The 27,514-nt window shown below is 40.7% G+C and overlaps 2 protein-coding genes across 3 annotated transcripts in view; both read right to left on the bottom strand.

Annotated features, from left to right (window-relative positions):
* The window catches only part of LOC139461213 (uncharacterized), a 206,747-nt gene that overhangs the window by 130,905 nt on the left and 48,328 nt on the right, over nt 1-27,514 (bottom strand). Inside the window, exon 1 of one of the 2 annotated variants that reach the window (XM_071242817.1) lies at nt 18,982-19,006. The exons of the other annotated variant lie outside the window; for it this stretch is intronic. Within the exon in view, the coding sequence (XP_071098918.1) occupies nt 18,982-19,000 (19 nt within the window). The 5' untranslated portion in view covers nt 19,001-19,006. Of the gene's footprint in view, nt 1-18,981; nt 19,007-27,514 lie in introns of those variants that run through there. 2 annotated transcript variants of the gene reach the window in all.
* Nucleotides 19,026-20,467, bottom strand: LOC139460393 (putative uncharacterized protein DDB_G0281733). The gene is made up of 2 exons (XM_071241888.1): nt 19,359-20,467; nt 19,026-19,272 (listed from the first exon to the last, which is right to left on the bottom strand). Exons 1-2 carry the CDS (start codon nt 20,465-20,467, stop codon nt 19,026-19,028), a joined length of 1,356 nt encoding a protein of 451 aa, XP_071097989.1.

The raw sequence follows: 27,514 nt of genomic DNA, 5'->3' as shown, positions 1-27,514 counted from the left end.
TGAAAGGAGGTGTGAGAAAGGTGAGGTTTGATGGCAAAGTAATGTCATTACTACTTTGCAAGTATAACTCACTGCACTAACTTCAGTCCTTGACATCTGTGTTAATTTGCACTAGTCACTGCAAACACTATCAATAACTCTCCTCAATCAATATTTGCTAATTTATACAAATCAAAGCCATGTATTTAACAAACAATGGGCATTAATAGGACAATAATGGTTCCACTATCATGCAATCTGTTCCACCTAGAGTTTAGCGGTAACTTTATCACAAAGTCAATAAGCACCTCTCTATCGTTTAAACACGCTTCACTCTGATGGCAATGATTTTCACTCACATCTCGGTAACAGCATTTTGTCGCGTGATTGGTCAGCCTTCAGATCGGCGAATTTGCTGATCTGAGATAAGCATGGGAGACAATCGATAGACATCATATCTGATGTGGTCAATGAAATAATTAACCACCTTTGTAATAATTCATGTCAATTTTTTAGTGGATGGGTTGGTTAGAGTATTAGAGTTGTCTCCCTGGATCAATGTTATTAGTACTGGGTGAACACATTCCATTGTAATTCATTGGGTACAGAATTTATTGGGGGTGTTCTTAATATGATAGAACTTTATTAGATTATTGCATTGATTTTTTTCAAAGTACATAACAAATATAACTGTAATATGTTCCTGCGTGTTGTTTAACACTGCACTCTGCGATATTCCGGCTATATGATGGCGGTCTGCAACTAATCAAGTGACACTGTAATGAAAATATTAATTCTGAACATTTCCTAGCAATTGCTTTGACTGATGAGGGAAATTTTTTTTGAGAGGCATTTAGCATTTGGAGTACTAAGTAAGGATAAGATATATGGATGAAAAAGTTCTTTATTACAATTAGGAGCATGGTTTCGGTGTAGGTTCTAACACTTTTAGAACTTGCTTGATAACAGTTTCAGAACCGACACCGAAACGTCGCTCGTACTTGTAACAAAAAAAGTTGTTCATCAATATATTCTTATCCTTACTTGATGTGGGAAAGGAACGCTGACACTCTTTTCATGTTTTTTTACCATATCTAGCCTCAAATTACGAGATTAGGCAACAATAACTTAACTATTTGTTTACCCATCCCTCCGCCACTTTTTAGCGATTTTACCCAAATAATTCTAAAATTCTGAAACAGAAAAGCATCAAGTGTTGTCCCCTTTTTTATCATCCAAAACTTCTACAGGAGACATCGCTTGGAAAACATTGTGACCTCATCAGTTACCATGACATCATGATCAAATGACATCATTTATCTTTCTGCCACTGAAACTTGTTTACTAAGCTGTAAGTTTCACACACAAGACACTGCTTGTTACTGATCATATAGTGAGTGAGCTTTTAACAGTATTCCAGTTATATCACGGCGTGTCAGCTTAATGTCGGGAGAAAGCCCGAAGTGATGCAGGTCTCAGACGTTTACCACTTCGGTGAAAGCTACGAGCATGGGTTTGGTGCTGACAAACCTAGAAACATAATCAGGGCGAACCATGATCCGAACCCACAATCATAGATTTCTGGCGTGCCCAAAGGATGCAACTCTGCACAGCGAATCGCGGCCCCTTAGACGACTGGGCCACCCGTGCCCTACTAATGATCATATAAAAAGGTTGGACGAATGATGCCGGATGATAAATAGATTCTCACCCTTTTGTTGTTTGATATGAAATATATCAACACTCATTAATAAATGATTACAACACCCTGACTAGCCTAGGAGTTTAAAATGTTTATCGACTTATCTTGATATATTTGACATAAATACATTTGGGTGAGATACTGTATTGTTACATTCAGTAGGACCCGGATACCCACAGGACTACCCCGATACCCACAGGACTACCCGGATACCCATAGGACTACCCGGATACCCCCAGGACTACCCGGATACCCCCAGGACTACCCAGATACCCACAGGACTACCCGGATACCCCCAGGACTACCCGGATACCCACAGGACTACCCGGATACTCACAAGACTACCTGGATACCCCCAGGACTACCCGGATACCCCCAGGACTACCCGGATACCCACAGGACTACCCGGATACTCACAAGACTACCCGGATACCCACAGGACTGCCTGGATACCCCCAGGACTACCTGGATACCCCCAGGACTACCCGGATACCCCCAGGACTACCTGGATACCCCCAGGACTACCCAGATACCCCCAGGACTACCTGGATACCCCCAGGACTACCTGGATACCCCCAGGACTACCCGGATACCCACAGGACTACCCGGATATCCCCAGGACTACCCGGATACCCCCAGGACTACCCGGATACCCACAGGACTACCTGGATACCCCCAGGACTACCCGGATACCCACAGGACTACCTGGATACCCCCAGGACTACCCGGATACCCACAGGACTACCCGGATACCCACAGGACTACCTGGATACCCACAGGACTACCCGGATACTCACAGGACTACCTGGATACCCACAGGACTACCCGGATACTCACAGGACTACCCGGATACTCACAGGACTACCCGGATACCCCCAGGACTACCCAGATACCCACAGGACTACCCAGACCCGTGGTTAGTCATGTGATATATTGTTTGATGGCAAAAATTATCAAGAACTCCATGGTTCAAGAACAAGTCACTCATGTTCATATCTCTTATTGACTATGCACACATTCCTTCTGACTTTATATATTTGAATTAGAAAAAGCTTCAGTCAACTTCAGAGTATGCATGACCATATTGCTTTGCATATGTATCTAAATACTTTTTGCCAGGGCTCGAATAAAACCATTCCACGGACATTTCACCCAACTCTTGAGTGAGTGACTATAGTTTTACGCCGCTGTTAGCAATATTCCAGCAATATCACAGCGGGGGACACCAGAAATGGGCTTCACATATTGTCCCCATGATGGGAATCGAACCCGGGTCTTTGGCGTGACGAGCGAACGCTTTAACCACTAGGCTACCCGACCGCCCCTTCCCAACTCTTGAGACCTATAGTGCATACCCGGGTAAGGTAATAGGGTTGTCGGGTACCCGCGTAGTAAATGTGGACTCGTCCCAGCCCAAGTATAAATCGTGATAAAAAGATTCCACTTGGCCGGACTGCTCTGATTTCAGAATAAACATGTTTGTATACATTTAAGAGAAAAATCCAGTCACGTGATATGCAAATTAGCCTGTGCCAGTGGTAAAAAACTGACTCCTCACTGTGAGGAAAAATCAGTAAAGCAACTAAGGCCACACTTTTTAAAATTTATGTTTTACAGTTGTCAGTCATACAGACCCTGAAACAAATATATCCAATACAGCCCATGCAGGGCTATAATGTTTGGCAAATCTAGATTACTGCAGTATCGAAATGAAGAACGTCTTTAGGCTCCTTTTCATTATATTTTATAACTATACTTAAACAACTGTTTTTTCTGTAAAATATGTTCATTTCAGAGACTAGATGTTAGTCTAGTTTTACAGATTTATTCCAGCTTTTCCACACAAGGTCAGTCAAAATAAAAATAAAAAATTTATTTATTTATTTATTTATTTATTTATTTATTTATTTATTTATTTATTTATTTATTTATTTATTTATTTATTTATTTATTTATTTATTTATTTATATGAAATTCATTCTGCTGTGGAGTTAGCACTGTAGCTGGCCTCTTGAATCACTGATTGTGATGTAGACATTGAGTTAATATCTAACATTTTACATTGTATAGGGTCTATATTACTAGTGGAAGACATAGAAATAAATATTTTTATGTTTAATTTATTTTTTAGATTGGCTGCTTTTCAGTAGGGCCCGTAAAGCAAAATATAAAAAGTTGTGGCCTAAGAAATGAAAGTGGCCTAAATATGAATCTGTGTTTTGTGTTACCCCAAATCATCAGTTGTGATCTCATTTACTACAGCTAAGTGGTCAATTATGGCTTAATTGTTAATTCCTTAAAGTGACAGGAATACAATTATCCCACAGATGTCAACATGTCATAATTGGACTGTATGACATGATGACGAAGGTGGCATTTGTTGTGTTGCGTCGACTTTCCCCTGCAGAGATAATCAGTGAAGTTAAACTGCATAACTGGCATGTTGATGGAAGTTGGCTCAGCAGTAGTTACCAAAGACCTTTTACTTGTTTCATAAGATTAAAAAAAATATCAAAAATTCTCTGTTGACAATTTCCATTAACAATATGAGGCTAGGCCAATTTAATTTTTCATTTTACAGATGACTGAAATTTTCATTTCAAGGCAACTAAATTTTTTATTTTGCATATGTTTCCCCTATATTTTTAAAGCAATATAAAAAAATAGAAATTGAAAAGGTGAGACACATTTAATTTCTTGTTTAATGGTAATTGGAACGTTTTGGTTTAGATCCTAATACTGTTGTTAAGCCACACTGAATAATGTACATGGCAGTGAGTGAGTGAGTGAGTATGGTTTTACGCCGCTTTTAGCAATATTCCAGTAAAATCACGGCGGGGGACACCAGAAATGGGCTTCACACATTTTACCCATGTCGGGAATCGAACCCGGGTCTTCGGCGTGACGAGTGAACGCTTTAACCACTAGGCTACCCGACCGCCCCACATGGCATAGAATTATATTTGGTAGGTGGAGGATTAACAGTTAAATGCTCTGTCGTGTCACCCAGACAATTTGAATAAAAAATCCAGTGTTCGTTTGTTGCCTGACAGTGCAGAGTAAAACTCCTGCCATGCTACGGCAACCTGTAAACAAACCAGACAATCAAGTGATTGACCAGAAAATCCTTGGTGGCTGAGTGGGTTAGATCGCTGACTTTGTGTGCTAGCGATTAGGTGCCTCACTCTGGAAAGTGTGGGTTGTTGCCTGACACCGCAGAGCTAAACTCCTGCCATGCTACGGCAACCTGTAAACAAACCAGACAATCAAGTGATTGACCAGAAAATCCTTGGTGGCTGAGTGGGTTAGATCGCTGACTTTGTGTGCTGGCGATTAGGTGCCTCACTCTGGAAGTGTGGGTTCAAATCCCGGATGGGATTAAACCCCCAAAAGTACTAGAATTTGTACTTCTCTAAGAAAGTGTTATCCCAAATATAAAATTTGTTACATTTGACCACTTTCTAAATGGCATTGTGTGTTCATTAAAATTTATGTTTTGTTTCAATATTCCAGTAGTTGTATAATAATAAGTACCTATTAACTATTTTTATTTTATTTGTTCAGCTCTTGTCAATTGCTCAGAGAACCAAATATTTGAAAAAAAGTATTTTACATTTGGACATAAAACATCAATGCCAGAGAATAATTAGTCTTAACTATCTGCTGACACAGATTCAATTGGGCGTAAATTGTAATTTAAAAAAAAAAATTTAGTAATTTTTTTATTGTTCCCAGAGTTGGAGAGTAATACAGTATTCCGTCAAAAACATATATCGGATAGCATAGAATGGCACAATACGCTCATTAAAAAATAAAAGGGTTGGAAACAAACATAAAAGGTAAAATAGCGGTGATAATGATACGAATGGATCACTGAAAGTCTGCAATGACACCAGGTGTTCGTGAAAAGGGTGAGCATGGCTGGCCCTACCTGGACAAAGATTCTTTTGATAAATGAACACAGAATGGACCGCATCTGTACCAAAATATAGACCCGTAAAGATCCGGGGTAGAATAGGTCTTCAACAACCCATGCTTATCGTAAAAGGCGACTAACGGGATCGGGTGGTCAGGCTCACTGACTTGGTTGATGCATGTCATCGTATCCCAATTGCGTGGATCAATGCTCATAATGTCAATCACTGGATTGTCTTGTCCTGACTCAATTATTTACAGACTGCCGACATATAGCTGGAATATTGCTGAGTGCGGTGTTAAACGACAAACAAACAAACCAACCAAAATGTCACAAAGTAATGAGTAAGGAATAAAGTCCAACTGTCTTCAGTATTACCACAGATTCAAAAATGCCACTTAAAGATATCTTTTACTCAATCAGAATTTGTTTCTTTAAGCCTGAAAAATATTCAACAACACAACCCCTTAACCCCTTATGTACTCTACACTGTGTGTATGCCTCATACCCTCCTACTGGGTGATATAAACAGTTAACACAGACTTGTGTACTCTACACTGTGTGTATGCCTCATACCCTCCTACGGGGCGATATAAACAGTTAACACAGACTTGTGTACTCTACACTGTGTGTATGCCTCATACCATCCTACGGGGCGATATAAACAGTTAACACAGACTTGTGTACTCTACACTGTGTGTATGCCTCATACCCTCCTACTGGGTGATATAAACAGTTAACACAGACTTGTGTACTCTACACTGTGTGTATGCCTCATACCCTCCTACGGGGCGATATAAACAGTTAACACAGACTTGTGTACTCTACACTGTGTGTATGCCTCATACCATCCTACTGGGTGATATAAACAGTTAACACAGACTTGTGTACTCTACACTGTGTGTATGCCTCATACCATCCTACTGGGTGATATAAACAGTTAACACAGACTTGTGTACTCTACACTGTGTGTATGCCTCATACCATCCTACTGGGTGATATAAACAGTTAACACAGACTTGTGTACTCTACACTGTGTGTATGCCTCATACCCTCCTACGGGGCGATATAAACAGTTAACACAGACTTATGTACTCTACACTGTGTGTATGCCTCATACCATCCTACTGGGTGATATAAACAGTTAACACAGACTTGTGTACTCTACACTGTGTGTATGCCTCATACCATCCTACTGGGTGATATAAACAGTTAACACAGACTTGTGTACTCTACACTGTGTGTATGCCTCATACCCTCCTATTGGGTGATATAAACAGTTAACACAGACTTGTGTACTCTACACTGTGTGTATGCCTCATACCATCCTACGGGTCGATATAAACAGTTAACACAGACTTGTGTACTCTACACTGTGTGTATGCCTCATACCCTCCTACTGGGTGATATAAACAGTTAACACAGACTTGTGTACTCTACACTGTGTGTATGCCTCATACCCTCCTACGGGGCGATATAAACAGTTAACACAGACTTATGTACTCTACACTGTGTGTATGCCTCATACCCTCCCACGGTGCGATATAAACAGTTAACACAGACTTGTGTACTCTACACTGTGTGTATGCCTCATACCCTCCCACGGGGCGATATAAACAGTTAACACAAGGGTACAAACATTTCCTATAAACCATAGTCAAGTGTTTGTCAATACTGGATGGTACTTACCCATCACTATTAAGTATCTCATCATATTGATCTGAATGGTTTATTGAGATATGTCAACTTCTACCACTAAACACACACTCCACAGTAATCAATACTTCTAATTATCACACAAAATAATCTCGGTTCAATTTTCGTTACCTTTCCTCCTGCGCAGAAACTCAAGCCACGTCTCATCTATGAAACGAAGATGTCCAAACCGATCCTCGGCCATTGGTCAAGCAGATTGGTTAAAACCGACGACAACATTTGGAATCAGCTGTTTGCCCACATGTGTCCTCAAAGTGGTCGTCACCACTGATATAGTTAAGTTGGGCTGGATCGCGTAAGCCTGAACCGCTGTCACATAGCGGACAGTTGACCAACTTGATGCTGTCCGACAATGCAGGCTTGATTAGCTGTAAGGCTGCTTGGCGGTCTCTAGATCTGTCCCGATGAGATTATCACTGCGGACACTATGGATAGTCTCCATTGTACTAAACTCCATGTTAAACTGTGTAATTGTAGCCAAGATAATTTTATGCAGGTTCTGGGCTGCACAGAGCCACTATACATGATGTTGACTGTGTAAATAATGCCACAAAGCTGAAGGGAATATTCAAACCACTCTGGATCATGAATTGCTGGCTATTTCATAGCATTAAAATTATCGTGCCTTGCCTCATCAGCATCGTTATGAACCACAGACTGTATACTGAAGTACAGATCCATGGCTGCACTCAAATTGTCTATGCATCTATGCGAACAGTTGGATAATGATTAAAGAATGAGTGTTTTTTATATTGATCTGTTTGAAAGAAGAGCTCAGAATGACGGCAATATGAACAGTGGGGAAAGACAATTGACACATAGCATCATCGTGCAGCAACTGAATTGATATTGATGAAGATGTTGTCTCAGGGAGTGGCTGCAATGTTATTTTCTCGCGGGTGTGTTTAGATTATGAAACATTTATTACTATTTAATCAAAAAGCACTCAAATGAATATAATTTGTCAATTGAATGCCAAAGTTCTCCCTTGGAATAAATGCCATGACACTTTCAGTGTTAAATCAATTTAGGATTAGACCAGCATGCAACGTTCGTTTGCTGTGTAGATTAACTTCCTCTAGAATTATATTGAATAATAAACCAATAAATCATGACGATAAAATAACTGTGTTTGAGAAGAGATTATATTTTCAAGAATAAATGATTTTTGTAAGATGAAATTTTGTGATGTTTTTGCTTCAAAACTTACACATTTCATTATATTTGAAAACAGATAAATAATCTATAATAGTTTTTGCATTTTGTATCAGTATTTTGTGTTTGTGACTTATATCAGTATTTTGGGTTAGATAGCATCTTGTATCAGCATTTTGTATCAGTTACTCTTATTAGCAACTTGTGTCTGTATTTGTATCAGTATTGTGTATCAGCATCTTGTATTGGTATCTAGTATCAGCATTTTGTATCGGTATTCTTATTAGCAACTTGTGTCTGTATTTTGTATTTATCAGCATTTTGTATCAGTATTCTGTATCAATATTTTGCATCATCATTTTATATCAGTATTTCAGTATTTTGTATTAGTACACTAAGTAGCTATTTCGGCTCGGCAATAATTCCACTGAGCTGAACAAACAGAGAGCTAAACAACATGTGCTCCCCGTGCTTTACCGCCAGTGAAGAGATGTCCATTCATCCCAAGCTCCCAACCCAATACAAACAGCCACTATCAAGTGCGACCTCAGAAAAGAAAAAAAAACTAAGTTATCTTCTTTCTCCAAACAAAAAGCAAAGATCACGGCCAATTATTGAATGACTTTTTTATCCATTAACTCTGAACAAACATCTATAAGGCAATTTAACATTATTATCTTGTCCATGGACGAGGCAATTTGCGGAAGATGTTGTAGGCTCAGCATTAATCTAATGTGGAGGAGTCTACAGGGAACATGTAGCAAGCCCCACGATTAGAAGAAGTTTTCAAGAAACATGTACCCAGAGGGCTGTTTGATGGCATATTACAGAGGTTTTCATGTGGGTCAAGGATAATACCGGCAGATGAAATAATTGACCAGAACATTTTCTTCTTACTCAATGGGAAATAATGTACATGTGAAAAATAATTTACAAGAGTAAATTGGTTAGATTCAGTTCCTGAAACATTCAGTTGCTATAACTGACTGAAGGAACGTTATTATTCCACACGGTGGGAAATAATGTGTTCTTGAAAAATAAGTTACAAGATTATCCTTGGTTTGATTCAGTTTTTGAAATGTGCCTTTTTTACATCATGGTTTTGTTATAAAGATTGTTATTAGGTTATATAATCACATGCCGTTATATATATCGGTATCTCAAGGTTTTACAGAATGCTAAATACTGTGTCTAATACATATACAACTTGAGGAGAACGACAAATAATACACACTGTAGGGATGCAAACATGTGGAGCTGATCTGACCATAACAATTTGGGGACTTTTGACATCATAAACTACTCAGCTTTTGATAGGGATACTGAGTGAGTGAGTGAGTTGGGTTTAATGCTGCTTTTAACAGTATTACAGCTATATCACGGCGTGTCAGCTTAATGTAGGGGGTAAGCCCCAAGTGATGCAGGTCAAAGACGTTTACCACTTTGGTGACACCCACGAGCACGGGTACAGTGCTGACAAACCTAGAAACATAATTGGAGCGAACCGGGATTCGAACTCATAATCAGAGGTTTCTGCCCAAGGGACGCAACTCTGCACAGCAAATTGCATCTCCTTAGACGACTGGGCCACCCGTGTCCCAATAAGGATACTGAGATATTTAAGAGAATGTTATATAAATTATTTCCCGTGTGCGAAATACGCTCCAGTCGGAAAGCGCACGTTAAATCTCCAAACGTAAGTAAGTAAGTAATTACTGAATATTTGTTGTGCTGAAATTGAATCAGTTCCAAGGCAATATTGGATACTATTTGTATGACAACTACTCCCAGCAATCGGTCACACGCAACCCTGCCTAAGCTTGGCACTCACAATATCCCTATCAAAAGTTGAACAGTATATAAAACACCAGATGCTGTTGACATGTTTAATTACCTAAATGTAAAATGAATGAGAGCATTTGCTACATTTTGATTGGTTGAAAAAATATGTTAAACGCGATAAGATCCTGGAAATCTTTCAGACTTTTCAATGAGTGCTAATGATTTTCTTAATTATCTCTTTTTTCTCAATCACAAATTTGAAAAGGAAAACATAAATCAATCCGATGTGGGAAGTGGACACTAAAGTATTATTAGATTTGATCAATACTGATAAGAACAATTTGGATTTAGTTGTCTACATTCTGCTAATGTGATGTCATACCATTCTCTTCAAAACCTGGAATTTGAAATAGATCACATCTAAACCTGACTGAGGTTTTACATTTCAATTGTAATACATAGGTTTCACAATTAATGTTTTGTAAACTTGCCTCTTGATGTGAACACAATTCTGTTTGATGATTGGTTAAAAGTCACAATTTGTTTTTACACGAAAATTCCATGACTTGAATCGAGCCTGCAACCTCACATATCGTGTTAAGTTTTGTAACTAATGGCCACTGTTTCCCACTGAGCTACCGAGGCAGGTGATGAGCATTTATTAAATTTATCATGTCGCATTGAGTGAGTGAGTGAGTGAGTGAGTGAGTGAGTGAGTGAGTGAGTGAGTGAGTGAGTGAGTGAGTGAGTGATATCAAAGCCTGACCACCAAGTCCACATTGAGGTCAGCGTAAAGGACAAACAGGAGCTATGGAGACCCTCCCCCGGCCTGGATTCCACGTCGAGGTTGATCTGTTTACAGTGGTATTGATTGCTTATTGCTGACATGACATTCCATTTTGAATAACTGCTCACCAGTTCACTCTCACTCAAATAATGATCCTGAGTCAGCTGAAATTCATTATTCCAGATGAGTTTGATTTGAATGGCTCTATGGGATTAATGGGGTTTTAGTGTAGAGAGTAATGGATGCTGCGCCACTCTGCAGAAGCTGTTGTTGTAGTCGTATTAAATGCACTCTCAGTTGCAGACAATCAATCATTGGGGCAAATGCATGGGGCAAATGCATGATGCATGTTCAAGGGCACAGACAGGCCATGCAGTTTTTGGTGGAAAATCTGAAGGTTCACATTACACGAAGTAGACTGAATGATGAAGAAGGCACAGTGAGTGAGTGAGTGAGTGAGTGAGAGAGTGAATGAGTGAGAGAGAGAGTGAGTGAGTGAGTGAGTGAGTGAGTGAGTGAGTGAATTGGTGAGTGAGTGAGTGAATTGGTGAGTGAGTGAGTGAATTGGTGAGTGAATTGGTGTGTGAGTGAGTGAGTGAGTGAGTGAGTGAGTGAGTGAGTGAGTGAGTTGGGTTTAACACTGCATTTAACAGTATTCCAGTTATATCACGGCGTGTCATCTTAATGTGGGAGGAAAGCCCCAAGTGATGCAGGTCTCAGATGTTTAACACTTCGGTGAAACCCACGAGCACGGGTATGGTGCTGACAAACCTAGAAACATAAATAGGGTGTACCGGGATTCGAACCCACAATCATAGGTTTCTGGCATGCCCAAGGGACGCAACTCTGCACAGTGAATCGCGGCACCTTAGATGACTGGGCCACCCGTGCTCACCAGATTTTTGGGTGGAAAATCTGAAGATTCACAATACACAAAGTAGACACAATTTATGGCTAACAACTTCTTTATAAACTGTGCAGGCAACGTTTTGGTGTAGATCCTTATACCGCTGTCAAGCAAGACTTGATGATAGAACATATATACCTAGTATATATATATATACCTGCTTGACAGCGGTATAAGGATCTATACCAAAACGTTGCCTTCACAGTTATTAAAGAAGTTGTTGTCCATAAATTGTGTCTACTTTTTCATCCGTCAACATCCAAGTAATGCCTATGAAACATGTTCACAATACACAATATTTAAAACTGCAAATCCTATTTTGATATCTTAAACCCAGTCTGTTTCTGATGATTTAATTTTATGGTTGAAATGTGAATAAATATTTATTTTTTTCGTAGCTGAACAGTTCTTTTAGTTTTTTGCCATAAAGTTTTATAGATTGGTCGTTTAATTGAAAGAAAATAAATCCTCAGTCTGTTTAAAGTGCAGGATGATCACTAACACGCAATCTGAAAAGTCCCATTTTCCTGGGAACAGACAATTTGGGTGTTTGTGGGATCTGCTGGAAACAGAACACCTACTGCGGCAGTGAAACCTGACCTTTAATTTAAAGATATGAATTCAAGTTCTCACAGCAAGATAAAATTTTATGTGTTAACATCCATTAGTCAAGTCCAAAATGTACAAGAACTGTTCAAATATTCCTTGTCCAAAGTGGAGAATAAATATTGCAGACTCGGCAGACACAGCAACAGGCTATTAAAGGTGGATGGATTCACATGGTGGCACATCCTCTGAGACAGAGGTGGATGGATTCACATGTTGGCACATCCTCTGGGACAGAGGTGGATGGATTCACATGTTGGCACATCCTCTTGGACAGAGGTGGATGGATTCACATGTTTGCACATCCTCTGGGACAGAGGCGGATGGATTCACATGTTGGCACATCCTCTGGGACAGAGGTGGATGGATTCACATGTTGGCACATCCTCTGGGACAGAGGTGGATGGATTCACATGTTGGCACATCCTCTGGGACAGAGGTGGATGGATTCACATGTTGGCACATCCTCTGGGACAGAGGCGGATGGATTCACATGTTGGCACATCCTCTGGGACAGAGGTGGATGGATTCACATGTTTGCACATCCTCTGGGACAGAGGTGGATGGATTCACATGTTGGCACATCCTCTGGGACAGAGGTGGATGGATTCACCTGTTGGCACATCCTCTGGGACAGAGGTGGATGGATTCACATGTTGGCACATTCTCTGGGACAGAGGTGGATGGATTCAAATGTTGGCACATCCTCTGGGACAGGGGTGGATGGTTTCACATGTTGGCACATCCTCTGGGACAGAGGTGGATGGATTCACATGTTGGCACATCCTCTGGGACAGAGGCGGATGGATTCACATGTTGGCACATCCTCTGGGACAGAGGTGGATGGATTCAAATGTTGGCACATCTTCTGGGACAGAGGCGGATGGATTCAAATGTTGGCACATCCTCTGGGACAGAGGTGGATGGATTCACATGTTGGCACATCCTCTGGGACAGAGGTGGATGGATTCACATATGGCACATCCTCTGGGACAGAGGTGGATGGATTCACATGTTGGGACATCCTCTGGGACAGAGGTGGATGGATTCACATGTTGGCACATCCTCTGGGACAGAGGTGGATGGATTCAAATGTTGGCACATCCTCTGGGACAGAGGCGGATGCATTCACATGTTGGCACATCCTCTGGGACAGAGGTGGATGGATTCACATGTTGGCACATCCTCTGGGACAGAGGTGGATGGATTCACATGTTGGCACATCCTCTGGGACAGAGGTGGATGGATTCACATGTTTGCACATCCTCTGGGACAGAGGTGGATGGATTCACATGTTGGCACATCCTCTGGGACAGAGGTGGATGGATTCACATGTTGGCACATCCTCTGGGACAGAGGTGGATGGATGAACAGAATGAAGAGATAATACAATTCCAACAGGGGATAAAACTTGCCAGAGTTGCATGCTGCTGCTGAACAAACCAACAGTCTGTAAGTACTGTAACACCTCCAGTTATAATAGTGTACTCTGAAATTGCTTGGCAAAGAATGGTGTTAGCCTGTGTCAGCAAGTGTTGGCTCAAAACATCAACTGTTTTACTGCCAGTAAAATGACAAGTGCCTCCTTCAACAGGTGATCGGAGGCTCCTTCAACAAGTCATCAGAGCGTCCTTCGAGAGGTAATCAGAGACTCCTTCAACAAGTGATCAGAGCCTCTTTCAACAAGTGATTAGAGCCTCCTTCAACAAGTGATTAGAGCCTTCTTCAACAAGTGATTAGAGCCTCCTTCAACAGGCGTTTAGAGCCTCTTTCAACAGGTGATCAGAGCCTCCTTCAACAAGTGATTAGAGCCTCCTTCAACAGGTGATTAGAGCCTCCTTCAACAAGTGATTAGAGCCTCCTTCATCAGGTGATCAGAGCCTCCTTCAACAGGTGATCAGAGCCTCCTTCAACAAGTCATCAGAGTCTCCTTCAACAAGTCATCAGAGCCTCCTTAAACAAGTGATCAGAGCCTCCTTCAACAAGTCATCAGAGACTCTTTCAACAAGTGATTAGAGCCTCCTTCAACAAGTCATCAGAGCCTCTTTCAACAAGTCATCAGAGCCTCCTTCAACAAGTCATCAGAGCCTCCTTCAACAAGTCATCAGAGCCTCCTTCAACAAGTGATCAGAGCCTCCTTCAACAGGTGATCAGAGCCTCCTTCAACAAGTCATCAGAGCCTGCTTCAACAAGTGATCAGAGCCTCCTTCAACAAGTCATCAGAGCCTCCTTCAACAAGTGATCAGAGCCTCCTTCAACAAGTGATTAGAGCCTCCTTCAACAATCTCATCAGAGCCTAATTCACAAAGTCATCAGAGCCACCTTCAACAAGTCATCAGAGCCTCCTTCAACAAGTCATCAGAGCCTCCTTCAACAAGTGATCAGAGCCTCCTTCAACAGGTGATCAGAGCCTCCTTCAACAAGTCATCAGAGCCTGCTTCAACAAGTGATCAGAGCCTCCTTCAACAAGTCATCAGAGCCTCCTTCAACAAGTGATCAGAGCCTCCTTCAACAAGTGATTAGAGCCTCCTTCAACAATCTCATCAGAGCCTAATTCACAAAGTCATCAGAGCCACCCTCAACACTGGGATTGTTTTAAAAAAATATCCTTAAACATCCGAGCATGCTGGATGTCTCCTCCTTCCACAGAATAAAGTGAATGTTTTGAAGCAGTGACTAAATATCCTGGAGCTTGTAAAAAGCGATCTTAGCATTAAGGTGATCGTAAATCCTATACCTAACAAGATGCCGTTTTTCGTCTGTGAGATTGAATCTTAATTAAAATTTCCCTCTCTTGATGAAAAACAGTGCAAGTATTTGGAGGTAAGTGATTTGTTGTTTAGATTTTAAAAATAGCCTATGATCCGTATCCTACAGTGCACATCAATCTTCTTATAAATTGCAGGATATTCTGTGGCCTTTGATTGACTAGCTAAGCAAGTAGTTTCCCGCTTATGTTGCTAGAAACTAAAATAAAATGGGTCATGTCCCCTTAGAGACTACTGTTTCTTGACTGGCATAGAAAAGATTGGCCTGGGCTTTTGTTTGATTATTGCACTGTGACACTTCATTTATTTTGTATTTTTGTCTACAGTTTTTAATGTTATTGATTAAAAAAGCAATTATTATTTTTTTTGACAGATTTGAATCAATACTAAAGTAGGCCCCGTTCCACAAAGCGATCAAAGCATTAAGATGAACAAAACTCCCATTCCTTAACATAGGCTTATGCCAGTCGTAGTGGTACAATCGCTTTGTGGAACCCATTCCGCATCGTGATTGTACCGCTACAGTCGTTCAGAAAAATGGATACAAAACGATGAAGAGATGTGGACCTACAGTGACAACAGCTGAGTCAGTGTCCGCTGTGGCCATCCCAAATACAGACATAGCACAACTGTGACTGTTACAAACAAAGCACTTCATAATCCCGACTCGTGTTGTGACTCAAACTGCCACATCAAGTTAAAACCACATCACAGCCACGCTAATGAGTCTCTGCTGGATTCCTGCAAGACAGAGGATCAACCAGCTTCTGACTGCTGTCTATAAGTTGATCAGTCTATTGTTTGTCATCAGTCTATCTGCAGCAGCTCATTAACAAGACACACAGAAGTCTTCACTTAACTGACCAGCCCCACCACTCAAAACTCCTTGACCAGATTCGCCTTTGAGCACTATTTTGGAAACAATGCTACATAAATGTCTAATTAATTATTAATTATTAATAAATGTTATTGTTCCGTTGAAAATAAACTTCAGACATCATGGCCTGATTTTGCAGGCTCCTTCTAGTTTGTTATAGAATTTTATCATCCAAAACTGGCTCCCACAGGAGATATGGCTTGGATGAGATCAAGCGATATCTACACTGTAGATATCGCTGCAATGAAATTACATCACAATGGTTTGCAGACCATTGTGATATCACTGGTTACCATGATGTCACAATCAAATGACATCACTAATGGCTCTGCTACTGAAGCTGTTTGCAGTACTTTTTACACTGAAGACACTGCTAATTACTGTCTACAAATTGAAAAAGTTGAAAGAATGATGTTGGATGATAAATAAAATCTCACCCGAGTGTCTTTTGATATCAAATATATCAACACGAGTTGATAAAAGTGGAAAATTTCCGAGGCTTGCCGAGGACTTTTGCCACTTTTATCAACTTGTGGGATTCGGGTGAGATTCTCTATTTATACTGAAAGTATTCCTGGTATAGTCTTTAATTTACAGCATTTTCCATCAACTATTGGTACACACAGTACATCTTTATGTCGCCTTATAATATAACACTGGTCTACAGTGAATCTGGTTAATACTTATGATAATGAATACATACACTGAGCAACTGATCCTTGCACAGAGTGCTTCAAGGTATCCTTTATACTTCCAGGTACTATTTATACAACAGGAGGGACTAATTTTAACCCGGATCTTCATAGCGGAGGCAAGCATGGGTTGTTGAAGACCTATTCTAACCCGGATCTTCATAGGGGAGGCAAGCATGGGTTGTTGAAGACCTATTCTAACCTGGATCTTCATAGGGGAGGCAAGCATGGGTTGTTGAAGATCCATTCTAACCCGGATCTTCATAGGGGAGGCAAGCATGGGTTGTTGAAGACCTATTCTAACCCGGATCTTCATAGGGGAGGCAAGCATGGGTTGTTGAAGATCCAACATGGATCTTCACGGGTATGAAGTTACCAGTGACAAACAAGTCACTTGTTCAGGCCATCGCATTAGTTATATCTGTATCAACTTGGGTGTGACGAGTGAATGCTTTAACCACTATAACAGTATTAATGATAATAATAATAATAAGCATCTGGCGTCAAATCCACATCCTAATGCATGCTCAAAGTGTTCCATTATTACCCTGGTAAATGGATCAGTGAGCACTCAACTCAACTCAGGTGATAGATAATCCACGTTGCCTGCTAGAAGGTTAACGGTCACATTACCATCTCATCCTACTGGTTACAAAGAATAAAAAAAAAGTTGTTACCCATTATAAAGTATCATGTATTCATGTTCTTACTCCTAAATGCCTATCGACTGCCTCCGTGGTCTAGTGGTAGAGCGTTCGCCTGGAGAGCGAAGGTCCGGGGTTCGATCCCTGGCTGTGTCATACCAAAAGACGTTTAAAGATGGTACTTGTTGTTCCCCTGTCTGGCGCTCGGCATTAAGGGGCTAAAACAAGGACTGGTCGGCTCGGAGTCAGTATACTGTATCTGAGTGGGGTTTTCATGTTAAACTGTGGCATGGTATCTCAGTGGGCTAGCACTATAAATCGGCATCAGTCCGGACTAGTACAAGCAGCAACAGACACACACACACACACACACACACACACACACACGTGCATGCAATAATCTTGGACACAACGTTAAACCAAATTTCCCCTCACCTCACCTAAATGCCTATCAAAGACATCTACTGGGTACCCATTACCTGCTGGATTGACAGAAGCATATTTTGAAAAGTCGCTTTCATAAGGAGAAACCACATTTATAATGTGGGGCAGGACAAAACACAATAATAATAGGCCATTTGAATTGCGCATATTTCCACACCACTCAGGGGCGTGCTAAAAGCATTATTACTACCCCGGTCACAGGATCAGTGTGCACTAAAGAATCATTCTCAGCTCCCTGGGGAGTATACAACCCAAGCTGCCTGTTAGGCTCTAGAAGGTTAGCAACCACATTGTCATCTCATCCTACTGGGTACACATTCACTGCTGGCACATTTCAAACAAAGTCACTTGCTCAAGGAGACGTCACATGGTCACTTATCCATACAACATACATGCGAGTTGGTGAGCTTTTTAAAGCTGCACAGTCAGCAACTTCCCAGCTTTATCACTGCAGCCTGTTAATTCTCAAATCTGTCCCAGTCATACTAGTGACTGAAAACATGCAGTTTGGGCACAATGATACAATGTCATCTGACAAAACAATTCCATCACCTCCATCCAATTTAAAACAAGCAAAGGGCTGCTGGACAAGCATGGATTACATAGTTTGTCTGCAGTCTATAAATAATCAAGTCTGGACCAGACAATCAAGTGATTGACATCATGAGCATCGATCCACGCAATTGGGATACAATGACATGCATCAACCAAGTCAGCCAGCCTGACCACCCGATCTCTTTAGTCGCCTCTTATGACAAGCATAGTTGCCTTTTACGGCAAGCATGGGTTGCTGAAGACCTATTCTACCCTGGACCTTCACGGGAGTTAGACACATTAGACCATTCCTATTCCAACTATGTGAGCAAGCCTGAAACCCAAATCCTGTTAGTCGCCTCTTATGACAAGCGTGGGTTTGCTTCAGACCAGTACTTACGCTGATCATGGTGATGGATTATATTGAAAAATTAAAGACTGAAGACTTTTGAAGCATGCATTTTGACATCACCTTTCCAGTGTCTGTACATTTCATCTTCCGAGTCACCAACAGCATCATGATGGACCATCGCCCGCGTGAAAATCCTCCTCCTTGACCTGCTGTCCACTGACCCCATGGAGCTGGCTGAAGTCTGACGCGGTGCTGCACCCGACTGGCCGGAGTGTCTCAGGGCGGCACAGTCCCGAGGGGTCTGGTTCTGAGACACATGATCCCTTGACATGACAGGATCTCTGGATATTTGGTGATCCCTTGATCTGTGGGAATCTGGGTGAGCTTGAGTTCTCTTGGATGTGCGAGAATCTGTGTGAGAAATGTGATCTTGTGATGTGTGTGACCCTTTCATTTGATCTTTTGTACTAACAGGATCTCGTGTTGAAGGAGTATACCTCACATCACCTCTGGGTTCTCTGTGATCAATTTCTGAATGTCTATTAGTCTGATAATCCCCAGGATCTCCAGCAGCTCTACAAATCTGAGAATCTCTGCGAGTTTCTCTCAAATTCTTGGAATCCCTCAAAGCTCCTGAATCTTTAGAAACCTGAGAATCCCTGTCAGTTTCTCTTGACATATGAGAATCTCTGTTTCTAGAAGCATGAGAATCTCTGCAACCTCCTGAATCTCTCGATGTGTGAGAGTCTTGATGACTTAGAGATTCTCTTGACATCATAGACTCGTTCATAGCATAATCCCTTGACATCTGAGAATCTCTGCGACCTCCAGAATCTCTTGATGTGTGAGAGTCTTGATGACCTAGAGCATCCCTTGACATATGAGAATCTCTGTGTTCTGCATCTCTAGAAGCCTGAGAACTGTGACCTCCAGAATCTCTTGATGTGTGAGAGTCTTGATGACCTAGAGCATCCCTTGACATATGAGAATCTCTGTGTCCTGCATCTCTAGAAGCCTGAGAATCTCTGTGACCTCCAGAATCTCTTGATGTGTGACAGTCTTGATGACCTAAAGCTTCCCTTGACATCTGAGAATCTCTGTGTCCTGCATCTCTAGAAACCTGAGAATCTCTGCGACCTCCGGAATCTCTTGATGTGTGAGAGTCTTGATGACCTAGAGCATCCCTTGACATCTGAGAATCTCTGTGTCCTGCATCTCTAGAAACCTGAGAATCTCTGTGACCTCCTGAATCTCTTGATGTGTGAGAGTCTTGATGACCTAGAGCATCCCTTGACATCTGAGAATCCCTAAAGGAATCTCTCATTGCCTGGGAGTTCCTCAAAGTGTCCCTAGAAGTGTGAGCATCTCCGGTTGCCCCACCACCAAGTGAGGGCACCTGCTTCAGGTCATCCCTGGAGTCTCCCGAAGGTTGACTGAGAGTCATGGATCCTCTCGAGACTGTGGAGGATTGCTTTGTGCTTGTGGATCCAATGGAGTTAGCGGAGCCTTGGTTGGGGCTCAAGGAGCTTATGGATTCTTGTCGCTGGGTCGGTGATCCATGACTGACGGATCCCGAGCAGTTCACGGCTGATTGGTTAATATCCATTTTCAGTATTTGCCTGTGCTGACAACAAAATAAATATTCTTGACACCACACTGTGTATGTTACCTGCTGAAATGCCGAGCTTAATCTGTTGTCTGAATTTATCCAGAAACAAACAAGACGTAGTTTTGAAAATGACAGTCGCTCGTTTACCAGCCAGAGGGAGTCTGCACCTCACATCTAAACAGTAGCCATTGTACACTGTCTTTAAAATATAATCTCAGCAAATATCAGCTACTGGATTAATTCCAGTGTCCAATTGTTTTTAATTCAGTTTCAGCTGTGGTCCATACTTTAGCAGAAACAAGATGTACCTGTGGTTTTGAAAATGACAATAGTCACTAGTCAGTATCTCACATCTAAACAGTAACCTTTGTATACTGTCTTTCAAATATAATGTCAGCAAATATCAAACCCTGGATTAGTTCTAATGTCCAATTGTTTTAATCCATTTACTGCTGAAGATAGACATCTTTATTCAGTTAACCAAAGGTTAACACTATCAATGTAATGGTTCTTCAGTCAGTGTAGCTGAAGGGTTATCAGTGCCACTGTTGCCAATGATTCTTGTACTTCGGTTAATCAACACAACTTTCATCCTCAGAGCCTAATATGCATGGTGTGTATCTGGCAGTGATTTCCATTCCTCTGTTGTACAGCAGGACAAAGTATTTCCAGCTTGTTCCTCCAGGGCACAACAGATTGTCAGGCTGACACAATTTACACAAATTATCAGATGTTTCTGGGATCACGAAAGAAGCACCTGAGGTCACAGGCAGATGGACCAGTTCTTCTCAATCCCATTCAGTTGAGTCAATTATTCCTGTCACAAGTACTCACAGAGGTAATCGGTTGACTGTCCAGGCAGGCTCACGGAGGAGTCTTCTATTCAGATATGAGGTCTTGGGGCATATATCATTATGTCAAGTTGTTGTTAGGATGGTAGTACGTGTTGTATCATATTGAATGCATCTGTGCCACTTATCCTTGTTTCTACAGGGACAAGCTATAGTGGGCAAGCTATAGTGGGATAGGTTTAAATATTCCAGTCAATTGTTCTTGTCACAAGTAATCATCACTGATTCTTTTGCCCTGGGCAACTTATGGTCAGCAGAGGTCTATATTCAGAATTGTTTTGTGGTATTGCAATAGAGATGAGATATCAGTGGGTGAATCTCACGTTCTTCATCCTGAATGAATGATGACCTTTATTCCCTGAAGCTACAGTATAAATGGAACTGTATAAGAAACCCCACTGCATATTACTTATGCCTCAACTTCTATGAAGGGCACCTGTCACTGTTGGTTCTGGACAAAGTTTATACTGTCCTTACGTGCTCTTATCACAAGGTTGGACAAGTGACATCTCTCAGCTGCTTGTGCATTTTACATGTATTGATATCACGACAGTCGCTGTTAAAATACTTTCTCCATTGGCTTGTATTGAAAAATCTATTATTACAAGGTAAAATGAAGTCTTCATCAAAGCTTGTCTTGAAAACTTGTGATATATGCTTGGACAAAACCTACAGGCTTGTCCCGAGAAGTTTATATATGTATGGACACAGTCATTGTTGAACAGGGCTCATGGCTTGCCATGGACACCGCAGAAGACACCAAAGAAAATATACATTGGCTACTCTTGTTTGCAACAGATCTGTGACTTCTACAGTAGATGAATACATGTAAACACAGTTGCAACAGGAGCTTGTAAGGGCTTCCTGCGCTGACAATACAGGAAGGTCTTCTCAATATTTCACTGCTTTTCTTTTTGTTCACTTACTGAGAAGGAACTCCATGAGGCTTCGTCAAGTCTAATACTACAGAGTTTTGATGTCAGAATCAGAGGCTAAATGGTAAAATATCCATCCATACATCAATTTGTGAGTTCAGAGGCCACATTCTGGGAGAAACACTTCTTCAAGTCTTCACAAATTCCAAAGAAATAACACTGAGACATCTCTGTGATAAGGCCAAGACTTTCAAAAAAATAACCTGAAAGTCCTTGTTTTAACAATCACAATGTCAAGCGAAGACTCTCATCACACAAGCCATGATGACAGAAAACAGTATTGGATAATGACGAATTATTTTTTTTCCATTTTCACATTCGAAGCTCATAAGGTCATCCAACAGTGTCCACACCGAACCATCTGTGACTCTGTGATCACCAAAAGAGGTTAATCCATTTTTGTGAGTTTATCTCAGACAAGTCATTCATAACTGACTGATCCTAGTCCTAAGTTTGAAAACTCAACAGCAGAACAAGCATCACTTGTTGACTGTCCTCAACCAGACTCCGTAACAGCTAACACAGCATCGTTCCTCCCACACAACGTTTTTCATCACCAACATACACACGGTCTGGATAGCACTGATATTACTCCAGTGCAATAATCATATGGGATGCACAAAGGCAGGGAAGCACTTCTAGGCCAGTTATCATTAATCACGTTAAACATCCCGAGTTGGCTCCGTCAATTCCTAGTCAGGATAGTAGACCAGAACCGTCACGCAAAATGTCCACAAAGTGTCCGCAATATGAACCAATCGTGCACACATCTGATACGCCGTCACATGGATCTCGAGTCATCACTCATTATCTAGCTGTTTGTTGAGGTTGGCATTTAGCGTCAGAAAGTTAACATGAAAACTGTCTTTCTATCTATCCTCTTCACAGTCACTCCACGGTAACACTTGCTCATCACGGAAACACAGCACTCTGTAATCAATACATTGGTGAGAAGACATTAGCCCACTTGGACGGTAAATACACTGACATGACTGTACTTAGCCGAAGTGGGATAATATAATTTATATCATTCATAAACTGATTAGATGAAAACGTAAAATAATATTTAACTGAAATAGACTTTTATCATAGTTTGGGACATAGAAGTTTGAAAGAAATTTGATGAAAATAAAATTTATTAAAATATTAATTTTTTTTATTGGATATAACTTCACTTTATGTGTGAAAATGATAGCTTCATTCCTGAACAAACATTTACATTTTGTATATAGACTGATGGCTTCTTAAATAACATTTGAGTTTGGTGATTCAATTTTGCTGAATTCAAAAGTAAATGTTTCTTTAACAGAAAGCAAGAAAAAGATCAAGAAGAAAGTAAATCTATTTTGCAATTTCAGTCATCTTTTAAGATATATTACATAAACTTCGCCAATCTTATGTCAAACCTGTTCTGGTAACGATATATATTTATAGGCTTTTAGTTTTTAAATTAAATAAAAATAATTAAATACTGCAGAACATTTTACAAAACTATTGAGGAAACTTGCAGAACATTTTACAAAACTATTGAAGAAACCTGCTTTATTATATCAGAAGGAAACACCACATCAATTGATTATTCTGTTTTTGACAATTTAATATGCCAAGAATTTTAAAGTTTGAATAAAAGAGAAACATTTAAATATGCATATTTTGCATGTACCTTTTAAATATTTATTTTTGAGGAGTTAAAAAAAAATTACAATCAATCAACCATGACAACATTTCAAGTTTCATTTGAGATACCTTAATATATCCCCCAAAATCAAAAAATAAAATAAAACAAACTGATCAGTTATGACAAATGTGAGGAACATTCAACAGCAAGTCACCCCTTCGCAATGAAACAATACGGTGTCAGTGGGCTGTTGGTGAAAGTGTGAAGGTCGCAGGCAACGCTTACTCCGCAAGTATGTACAAATACCATCCCTCTGTCAGCTATAGTCCTTCACATTCAACTGATAATCATAAATCAATCACTATTACACACACCAAATTCTTCTCCTTTTATGCCATAAAAACCTCTCTCTGAAACTGTACCGATAGATGAAGGCAATCATGCTGTTAGCCTCTGTTCAATAATTGAATCGTGCTCCTACAATGGGCAATATGGCTTGGCAAGGAGAGGGGCCGAAGCACACCGGTGTCTTGTCGTACCAGATGTTGGCAATCTCACTCAAAGTGGGTCATCGTAAATCAGCTGATTGGTCTGGTTTTCAAGCCACGTCTTTGATATTTTCCCTTTCTCGCTAGAAATCACGTGCACACACAATTGAGCAATTTTCTCCAGTTCAGTTATGTTGGCGATATCCCATTGAAGCAGGTGCTTGAGGCTGTGTATAGGTGGCTGCAAGCATCACACTGGTCACTGGTCATCTTATGTCCAATGGTGACTGGGAGAAGTATACATTCCACATGTAAAGTTGATTGGTCAATGGAGATTTGTGGACATATTAACGCATCAGTAACAAAAATGATGTCTGATGCAATTCCCTATTTTGACTTGTGGTATATGTTCCCGTGTCTTTTTTAGATGACCATTGACTTGCCTTTGCATGTATTTGTGATAGGTGACATCAGTGAGGTGAAAACCTGGTAGCATCACTACAAGTACTAAGATCCTTGTTTCTACTATGGCTGAATCTTCTTAAAGGCAACTCCTCTTGTAAAAATTAAACAAGGGTGTATAAACTCAAGAAGACATATTGCAAATCGAACAGGCTGGTTTGTATTGAGCTTCCAACACACTCCACAAACATCCCTGTTTCTACCTTCTTTTAAAGGGGTGTTCCCCTTGTAACAGCCACGACATACCGGTATATCATAAGGCCACATGCACAGCTGGTTTGTGTCAATCTTCCTCCATGCTCAATTTAGTTCCACTTGTATCATTAAAGTGGAACTAGGTAAAACTCAATGTTTCATTTTCCAACACACATAACAATATTCCTTAAAGGGGAGTTCCTCTTGTGTCAACTCTGTATGACACATATGAAAGAGTCAGCTACATGTGGAGTTGGTTTCTCTTTCTGACACACGCCATTAAGATCCCTGTTTCTTTATCCTGGTCATTCAAAGGGGAATAATTCTGTTTAAGACAATGCAGTCAGCCTAGACTCCTCACATCATATGATACCATCTGTTTTAATTTTTCAAGAAGCAATCCTTGCATTTGTATGTAGAAACAGAACATGGTCCCAGATCACAGCATACCATAGCACCTTAAAAAAGCAATCCTATGTAGAAACACACAACATGGCCACAGATCACAGCATACCATAACGCCTTAAAGAAGCAATCCTATGTAGAGACACACAACATGGCCACAGCATACCATAGTGACTTAAAGAAGCAATCCTATGTAGAAACACAAAATGGACCCAGGTCACAGCATACCATAACGCCTTAAAGAAGCAATCCTATGTAGAAACACACAACATGGCCACAGGTCACAGCATACCATAACGCCTTAAAGAAGCAATCCTATGTAGAAACACACAACATGGCCACAGGTCACAGCATACCAAAACGCCTTAAAGAAGCAATCTCATGTAGAAACACACAACATGGCCACAGCATACCATAACGCCTTAAGGAAGCAATCCTATGTAGAAACACAAAATGGACCCAGGTCACAGCATACCATAACGCCTTAAAGAAGCAATCCTATGTAGAATCACACAACATGGCCACAGGTCACAGCATACCATAACGCCTTAAAGAAGCAATCCTATGTAGAAACACACAACATGGCCACAGCATACCATAATGCCTTAAAGAAGCAATCCTATGTAGAAACACACACCATGGCCACAGGTCATAGCATACCATAACGCCTTAAAGAAGCAGTCCTATGTAGAAACACAAAATGGACCCAGGTCACAGCATACCATAATGCCTTAAAGAAGCAATCCTATGTAGAAACACACGACATGGCCACAGCATACCATAACGCCTTAAAGAAGCAATCCTATGTAGAAACACACCATGGCTACAGGTCACAGCATACCATAACGCCTTAAAGAAGCAATCCTATGTAGAAACACAACATAGCCACAGGTCACAGCATACCATAACGCCTTAAAGAAGCAATCCTATGTAGAAACACAACATGGACCCAGGTCACAGCATACCATAACGCCTTAAAGAAGCAATCCTATGTAGAAACACAACATGGCCACAGGTCACAGCATACCATAATGCCTTAAAGAAGCAATCCTATGTAGAAACACAACATGGACCCAGGTCACAGCATACCATAACGCCTTAAGGAAGCAATTCTATGTAGAAACACACAGCATGGCCACAGATCACAGCATACCATAATGCCTTAAAGAAGCAATCCTATGTAGAAACACACAACATGGCCACAGGTCACAGCATACCATAACGCCTTATAGAAGCAATCCTATGTAGAAACACACAGCATGGCCACAGATCACAGCAGACCAAAACACCTTAAAAAAGCAATACCATCTAAATTATTTGAATTGCAATACCTCCTGAGCCGGGCAGTACACATAGTAACCAATCAAATCCAAGATGATAAATCCTCATCTGGCGTTCTTCATGAAGAATTCAGGCACATAAATGATGGTCTAGCCTCTTTTAATGAGTCTGAGGGTAGACAAGAGCGACTCTTTGATCAAATTAAACAAACTGAACCGTTTATAAATTCCCTGATGGCGATGTTTTAGATGTGCTAGTGCCACACAGGTATGTAGCCAAGTCTCAAGTCTTGTTGAAGACGTTCCAGCAATCAGCGACAGGTAAACTGTTTACTGTACCTTGTCAGCAAGCCCTCAGATCTCCCCCGCACACAAGTTGAGTGAGTGCACAAGGGCTTTCATCACTGATAATTTTCTTTCCGTTAGAATTACATTTCTGAATTCAAAAGTTGGTGGGTCTGTGTTATCCCCAGTAATACTGTTAAGTCACTTTGTAATTGCTTTGCATGTTAAGAACTGATGTCTCATCATGTCTTTTTCAATATTCTTTGACTGCTTCCTCTGTATTTCCACATCCCATTTCCATGATGCAATGGTAAACAGGTCTTCAGAATTCAAATTAAACTTATTACAAAAAAAGAAAAAAATATAAGAAAAATTTGAAAAAACGTTTTTGTTAAACAAAAGAAAGAAGTTAAAACCATTAAGAATTTGAATAAGTCAATTTGATATAAATACACTTTTACATTTTAAAAAAAAAATCTTCTTGAACAGAATCATCCTTAATCTCCCATGAAATCTCACCAGAGC

Source organism: Haliotis cracherodii, unplaced genomic scaffold (assembly GCF_022045235.1).
Source record: "Haliotis cracherodii isolate W230 unplaced genomic scaffold, xgHalCrac1.p SCAF_14, whole genome shotgun sequence".
Lineage (NCBI taxonomy): Eukaryota > Metazoa > Mollusca > Gastropoda > Lepetellida > Haliotidae > Haliotis > Haliotis cracherodii.
This window is presented reverse-complemented; position numbering and strand designations above follow the sequence as displayed.

What these genes read in the sequence shown, in the direction of transcription:
- LOC139460393 (XM_071241888.1), bottom strand. Translation starts at nt 20,467, where the DNA reads ATGGATATTAACCAATCAGCCGTGAACTGCTCGGGATCCGTCAGTCAT. An exon ending in GAACCCAGAGGTGATGTGAG is followed by an intron (nt 19,273 to 19,358) that starts GTATACTCCTTC and finishes TTTCTCACACAG; the next exon opens with ATTCTCGCACATCCAAGAGA.